The 8,178-nt window shown below is 43.3% G+C and overlaps 1 protein-coding gene across 1 annotated transcript in view; it reads right to left on the bottom strand.

Annotated features, from left to right (window-relative positions):
- COL5A1 (collagen type V alpha 1 chain) overlaps nucleotides 1–8,178 on the bottom strand; it is a 232,973-nt gene that overhangs the window by 12,668 nt on the left and 212,127 nt on the right. The window contains 7 exon segments of the mRNA XM_014522254.2: nucleotides 273–341; nucleotides 2,978–3,090; nucleotides 3,995–4,253; nucleotides 4,720–4,773; nucleotides 5,694–5,729; nucleotides 7,271–7,324; nucleotide 8,178. The exon segment at nucleotide 8,178 is cut by the window's right edge and continues 98 nt beyond it. Coding sequence (XP_014377740.1) covers nucleotides 273–341; nucleotides 2,978–3,090; nucleotides 3,995–4,253; nucleotides 4,720–4,773; nucleotides 5,694–5,729; nucleotides 7,271–7,324; nucleotide 8,178 — 586 coding nt within the window.

The following is an 8,178-nucleotide window of genomic DNA, read 5'->3' as shown; positions in this document are numbered from 1 at the left end:
TTTGTGCGGCATTCCACCTTAAAGTCTTTTTTTTCCGTGTCCTAAGATGGTTATTAGTCATGCAGAGTGCGAGAAGTTTGGCCATAACCAAAGCGGACGTGGGGGGCGTGCTCTGACTCAGACTGGTAGGCCAAGGTTAGCCACTTACCAAGGAACCCCGCTTGTATTGACTATACCATGTAGAAGGCTGCTCTTTGGGCCAACGAGCCATTTTACTCTGTAAAATATGAGACGGGTTAAAGAAAAACTGAAAGTGGTGAGATGCTTCTTACCAGTTTACCGCGCTTGAATTCACTGAACCAGGAGCCTGGGTTTTCCTTTGGCCAAGAAGTAATTCTAGCCTAAATTGTGGGAAGTGGGATGGAAAGGAAGAGACGGAGAGGGAAGGAAAAAAAGAAAAAAAAAAAGAGAAAAATAGAAATTACATTCAGTTGCAGATCCTGCGTCTCTATGTCTAACTTTCTTTAAAAAAAAACCCCATATTTTCTTACGCTTTATAAACTGGCAATAAAAAAACCTGAGCTCTCCAGTGCTAGTGACTTCTAAATCAAAATGTTAACTGCCTGACATTGGGGTCAGGACAGTCTGCCATCGTGCATGCATAGAGAACTGCCTGGGCACCAGCTTTCATTGCTAAGGGGTTAATGGGCTGTAGCCGGGAGATATTTGCCAATGCAAAACTGGCAGTACATTCTGTTGGCATACAGGGGGGGAAAAAAGAGTATTGATGGTTAATGATCTATTTATCTACATGGGGATTTTGAAGGGAAAAATGATTCTGAGAGTGCAGAAGCCGGTCCAATGTTAAATCCAGATGTTGCAGGCCCAGGAAAATTAAGGAGAGCTGAATTACTCCTCCTAAGTTTGAGCACCAGTAAGCCACAGCACATGGAAGGGACCGTCCTTAGTAGATAACGAACCAGAATACATGATCAAGTCCTGACCAGAGCATCTATAATGATCCAGAGTGCGAGCTTGACTAAGTGAGTTGCTAAAGTATCTTCACTCTTCAGCTGTGCATTTGAATGGTCTCTCCTCTCAATTAGAAACCGAGCTTTGTGCAGGAAGGGGAGGGAGAAGGGCTGCAGTCCATTTGATATTCTCTTACTTATTCTCTTACTCTTATCCTCCAAGCTCCCTCTCTGTCTCTGTTAATCTCTCCAAGCACAATGTCTGAACTATATGGAGATGCCTTCGTATTATTCTTGCCTCTTCAGCATGCGAAACAAAGACTTTCTGCCATGCTGAGGCTCAACAAAAGTGGGATACCTCTTTTAAGCCCTATGCAGCAGTCAACAATACATCCTTCACAAAGAGCTGCACAAGCTATATTAATAAGGAAGATACTCATGTTATTCTACCGGGAAAATATTAGACTGGACCCTTCTCAAATAGGCCAATTTTGCACAAATAGAAAGAATTAGCTTTTGAGCTGTACCAGTGGTAGGAGAATCAGTCCCACTGTGAATACTAACGTAACAATATAGACGTACAGTGTCGTTATTTGAAAGACTTACATTACTAAAAACCACATGCCGATTCTGAGAGTTTAATAATCCTAATCATAGGAGAACAATGCCTGTCCAACACTGAAGAAAAAGAAGTATAATCTTTCATTTAAACAGCCCCTTCAAAACTTTAGGAAACATTACATGGCCTATTACATGTTCCAAGCTGATGCATGTTTCTCGTGGCTGAAATACTCTCAGCAAGGGAACAGCTTATAGCAGAGCCCGCGAGAGCAGGGGCCATCTTGAATGCCCCCTGATGCAGCCACTGCATGCAAAGACCCCCTTGGCGGTTCAGAGAGGGTCTCTGGGTGCCATCTCGAGAGCCCATATACTCTCCCCGGGTGGGGAGCATGTTCCCATTTCAAGATCTGGTTTCAATGCCCGGGGGAGATAAACTCCAGAAAATAAAATGGAAAAAAATATGGGGCAACAAAGGGCACTGCCTACATGGCAAACTGACCATGCCTGCAGCTGTACCCTCAAGCAGGCCATGCTGTCTAGCATATGCTGCCTCCTGAGCTAGAAGGAGCACAGCTACATCTGCATGATGCTTTGGGTGGGTCAATTAGTACTGCTGAGTGCCTGCCAATTAGCTCTCCTCTATGCTAGCTGGCAAGACCTTGGTTGTAATTGCTTCCAGTTTAGGAGACAGCCACAGCAACATAGCAGGTTTCAGGGCGCCACTGAAACACTACCTGTGTACTGTGCAGATATAACTCAAGCATTTGTGTTGAAAGACACTTAGCGCACATGTCACCATCACCCGAAAGACGCTTAGCACACTTGTCACCATCACCCGAAAGTTACTGGCTGTCAAAACTAGTGTGTTAGTGCTGACAGTTATTTATAGCAGGATCCTTGAAATTATGAGGCTGAAAAAGCAGAAGACATCATTGCACAGGAAATAAATAGACTCCGATTCGGTCTGCTTGTCAGAAGAACGCTGCAAATTCGAGTTATAAAAGTTTGGAAAACCCAATGGAAACACCAGGCAAAATGACAGAGGATCAACATTTCTCCGCTCTGAAGACTTGGTAAAAAGTAGAAGAATCAGCAAGGCAAAACCATCAGACTAGCAGCTACCGCTGCATGAGGGATAAAAAGAGCTGGTTAAATAAACCTCATGATGAACTTCAGCGGATACACCGATGCAAGCTTTTGCCTTTATAAAGCAAAGCAAGAAATTAAAGTTTCGGCATTCACTGTGCTTGAAGAAGCATCAACAGCTTGCCCTAAAACAGTTTAGAAAGCACTTATTCATTCGGTGAAATGTCCTCAATAAACAAATTCCATATTATTTTAGAAACTAATCTTGAATCCAACATTAAATAAAAAACATAGGATCTCTAATCTCAGCTTCCAACTGACTTCCGGCTGATCAAACTGACTAGCCATGAGCATTCACATTAGGAAACAATCTTATTACTTCTTATTACGAGGGAAAAATATAGTTTGTGTGAACTTACTCCTTCGGATTTCTTATCAGGGAAGATACAGGTCTCTCCACCAGCTGTGAAATTACAGTACACTTTGAAAGAGTCCCTGGAACATCCTTGGTTAGGATCAACCCAGTATTCACCTAGAAAGAGGTGAAGACGGAAAAAGGAATGAAACCTATAAAGCAAGAAAACATGGGAGCACCCACCATGTGGACAACATCAAACCCACACGTTTGCATCTGGAGATAAAGTTTTGGTATATGAATGTATGGGTAATAAATGATCCTTCTCATATACTCATGCAGTCCCATGGATAAGAAAGCTCAAGGACCAATACACAAATGGGATAATGTGATATAATGACATCATTATAAATTCAGAAATGGAGCAGTGCTTTGATGACCCTGTTGTAACTGGGGAAATTCATAAATGTTTCATTAACCCCAGCACTTATTAATAGACGCTGGAGCCAGGGGCAGCAATGGTGTCAACAAGACTCCAGTGATCAGATCGGGCTTTGCAGCTGAACCAGGGCCCGCTCCGCATCCATGTGCATTCATTATGGCATATACAATTATATACACATGCACAGCACTTAATCCCCAAATTTGCACTAGAGGTGGTACTTCGTTCCCCATGGAAACCGTTTTTTATTGGAACAGGGGGGTTTCAACTAAAACCATTTTTTGGTGGAAAACCTCCACTGCAGAAAATCTCACTCTTCCATCACAAAACCAAACACCAGAAAAATTGTTTTTCCCCCAAACTCTTATTTTGATTCAAAACCACATGGCTCTGCCTTTTGGAAGGTGCAATTTGAGCACCTTATAATTACAGACATACTTCTCCATGGTGTAGGCTCACTGGCCAGACTGGATTCCCCAGAATTTACCATTAACAGGGACTCTTTTTGGGAGTGCACTCCTACTCTTCACTTGTTTTTTTTCCAAAGGGAAAAAAATTCGGCCCGGCCAATTAGATAATGCAGATTTACAATTAGCACCATGTGTTCTTTCTCTGTATCCGCACAACCCCAGGACATACCATCCGGGAAGTCAGGGTGACATAGCTGCAAGTCCTTGCAGGTCCGGGCTGGGTTATGCTGAGTGCCCAGAGGATGCTTCATTTGCTCTATTTCCAGTTTCAAAGAATTCAAGGAGCCGAAGATTTCCTCCATGCCATCTGCGTAATCCATATAGTTGTCGGGATTTCCATCATCAACCAGCTGGCTGGCATCAATGTTTCGCCTGGTCCTCTTGGAGGACTGGATAGGCAGTGGCTGGATGACCTCCCCAGGAGGGCCCTTGGGAGCGAGGAAAGAATTTATAAACACGAGCTTCATGTGGAAAACAGGGAAGAAAGAGAAGAGAGCGCCAAAAAAAGCATCACATGGGAAACCTCACAGATCTGTTGGGTTCCTGATGAGAAACCATCAGTCCCTGTTGAATTTTACAGGGCTCAAACTGTCAAGACAGAGTCTGAGCACAAAATGTAGACTGGTGGAAAGTTTTAAGGGTCTGCATCTTGGGTGAAAGTCTTCCAAGAAAAGCTCCTTCATCTTCTTCCTCTCTTTCAACATCTCTCTCTCTGTTTTCCTTTCTTTCCTACCTCCTTCTCCGGCATTTTGAAAGTGCTTACACTTCTGTGGCATGTACTCCTTGCACGAGGAGTCTTTAATCAAGAAATGTTGTGTTCCCCAGAGGGGTGGGAAGTGTCACCCAGAAACCCCACATGCCCTTTAACTCTTCAGAAGGACCGGTTATACTTACAGGAGGTCCAGGGGGCCCTGGAAGACCAGATTCGCCCTTTGGACCTGTTGGACCCTGGGTAGAAACACAGAAGGGAGTGCGTGTGAGTCTCAGTAAATACCCTCCACCGATTATTTTAAATCCTTAATAGTCTCTTCTCTCAGATTCCTCTCTGCACTGGGGCCATCTGTCTGCCCTCCGCTACAGCAAGGAAACATGGTTCTAATCAGAGCTTTGTCACCATTTTTTCATCCAAAAGCCTTTCATGAAAAATAGCTTTTTTGACACCCCAAAAAGGCTATTTTGGTAGAAAAGGTTTGTTTCGACAGGATTTTTTCTGTTATTTGGTTAGAAAACAGTAAAAGAGTTAGGCTCAACATTCAAAAACCTTGGTTACGTTTGATGTAAAATGTTGAGCGTTTGCTTCCCTGCCCTAAAACACGACAAATTTAAATGAAAGGTTTTTTAGAAATTGGAAAAACGTATCTGTATGCTCATGGGAAACAATGCACGTAATATGTGGAAAATACAGATAATCACACGTTCCCATGAACATTTATTGGCATTTTTCAAACAGCTACAGCTCCGACTTCACAGGGAGGAACCTGTACTAGGATCCAGCTACTTAACTGGCATGTTTTCCACCCCGTCTCTTTACTGTGTTACACTTGTTAGTACACCACCTGCCAGTCTCCCTTCCCCGTTTCACAGTTTATCTGCAAGGTCACCCGTTTCACGGGAAGAGCTTTCTCCTAGCACGATGCACTCTGTCCCCTCCTCTGATCTCCTCAAAAGTGATGTTTCATAAAGTATAAAAACTGTATCACAGAGATGTTTCCAGTTATTTCTGTTTTTATTTTAGACAGCCTGAAATGACTGCATTTGCTCAAGTCAGGTTTAGCAAATTGCCTTGACTCGACCGATTTGTAATAGTGGCAGTTCATTAAGCAGCTAATAATTCTTTGGCTTTTCAGCTTTGCAGCATCCATACTTACTGATGACCCTTTAGCACCCTTGGGACCAGGGGGACCCTGTATGAAAGAAAAAAAAATAAAGGCAGTTAAGTGCCTTTATTAGTAGGATCAGGCACAAAATACAAAATCATTTCATATTCATTTATTTTTTTCCCTGTGAATTCACTGGAGTTGCATTTTGTTTCCACTTTTCAGGAACATTTGCGTAATCTGCTTTTGCTTGCTGAATCCTTTCATTGAATGAAAGCCTCCAGGATGCTTGTTTCCAGAAAGCTGATGTTCAGTCTTCATACGCACCTGTGATCTTGTTGCACAAGTATCACATGAACTTGGGTAAATCACTTGGTGCTGATCCAGGCCAGGTACAAAACCCCTAACTATGTGATTCATCAAACAATAACTAAACAGTCAAAGCCTCCTTTTTAAATAAATGCTGCTGATCGACGTACAGAGCATGCCCGTCCCAAATGTGTTTGTGGAATAAATGTGAATAATAAACATGAGGAAAATCAGTAGGCAAAAACAGCGGGAGGGGAGAACCAGTTTCACAGGATCAATTTGTCAGGGGGTGCATCTACACATTCATTAATGCACCGTCGTTGCTGCGCATTAAGTTTAGCACTTGGATAACCAAGTACTAAATCAGTGTGCAGGAACTGGTGCTACGGCACATGGGTTTTTACAGATGCTAACCGCGCAGTAGCCTAATACTACTGCACAGCAGCATATTAGCACGGGTTGTGTTCAGCACGCTACTGCACGGTGTTATTAGGCTACTGCGCAGTTAGTGTCTGGTGCAGACGCACCCAGGGTGAATTATTTGCTCAGGCAGCCTGATCGTACCAGCCATTTGTTTCTTTGCCAAGCCAACAAACCCTCACACTCGTCTTACCAAAAGCAGACTGAGCTGTGCTCTGCTTTTACTATGTTATCAGCTAATCAATGAGCCTCGTCTCTTCCTACTGGTAGTTCTCCGAACTGAAAGTTTCTAATGGGCTAAAATGTAAAATGCTCACTCATGTTGGCAAACGTTTCCTCACATATCATGGGCCATGAATATTAACCAAACCACTCACGGAATACAATAATTGTTGCAGGTACAGCTTATTCTGCATTAGCCCTCAGGAAGCAGAGAGACATGAGCACTTCAAAAATGTGGGTGATGCTCATCTTCCCCTGGAGTTATATTCTACACATTAGCCTAGGCTAGACACAATGGGTCATTTCCCTTAAAACCTTGCTAAATGGTGTTGGGAGGGTGAGTTAACTATCGACATTTATTAGCTTCAAGTGTTCTTCTAGGACTTTTATGCTTCTTGATGACCGTCTACAATTTATTCTTAATAATGCACAGCGCTCCTAAACTTCTTCCTTTCAGCCCATTTCACTAGCAAACTAACTAATTTAAACAGCTTCTCAGGGAGAGACGCATTGTACAATTGTCCTGTTCTGTGGAAGATGAGTTACAAAGAAATCAAGTGATTTGTCAAAGGTCACACAACACATCTGTGGCAAAGGCAGGAATTAAAACCTGATGGCATAACTCTCAGCCCTTTGCTTTTGCTGCTTGACTTCAGGACTCGTATTCAGTGACTTACCGGTAATCCTGGTGGACCTGGAGGTCCAATTGGGCCGGAAGGCCCGTTGATACCCTAAGGAATAAATGCAAAATACAATTTAATTTAATGCATTCACATTGTATATTTAAAGTATACACCTTGGGCTCAGATTTCCAATTTGACTGCTTGATTAGAGTGCTCTGCTCCAAAGTTGGAATGAAAATTGGCATGCTGGTACGTAAAATGAGCATGTACGTGGCCAAGCAAAAAGGACAGCACTTATAGCCGTGGCTGGATGATTTCTGGTTGGTTTCTGGACTTTAAAACCTCAATCCCCGTGGCAACATTCTGGGATTACCATCCCTCTGAATCTCCTCAATCTTAATCCATAGCAAACCCCAAGCCCGCCCATCGTCCATCTTCCAGAAAGGCTCATTATGGAGTAAGGCTCTGGTCCTGAAAACTTACCCAACACAGGTGCAAAAGTCCCTCAGCTCAAAGCAGCTTATAGAAGAATCCTTTATTTAAAAGGATCCTTTATTTAAAAAGATCCTTTATTTAAAAGGATCACCTCCTTTTCCAGTTTCATTTGTTTCCATGATAGACGGGCCAGACCTGCCACGTTCCCGCACCGTGCAGTGCCCAGGGGTTCAGAGTCCCTTCAGACAGGTCAGGTCGTGCCGCTCAGTGCAGACTCAGTTATGGACTGGACTGAAACTTCCCTCCAGTACCCGCCCTTGTGATTTGGTGGATACGTGGCACCTATTTCTCACCATAAAGCGTACGACCCTGAGCCCTGCAGAGATGTAAACTCAGACTCAAGAAGGCCATCTCTGTTGTTAAACCACCTCATCAAAGGCATGATCTGAACCTTTTGGGCTGGTACGGAAGATTGGCATCCGCTCAAAAGCACGGTCATTAAAAGTTTTAGACGTGGCTCCAAAGCT

This window comes from Alligator sinensis, unplaced genomic scaffold (assembly GCF_000455745.1).
Source record: "Alligator sinensis unplaced genomic scaffold, ASM45574v1 scaffold611_1, whole genome shotgun sequence".
Lineage (NCBI taxonomy): Eukaryota > Metazoa > Chordata > Crocodylia > Alligatoridae > Alligator > Alligator sinensis.
This window is presented reverse-complemented; position numbering and strand designations above follow the sequence as displayed.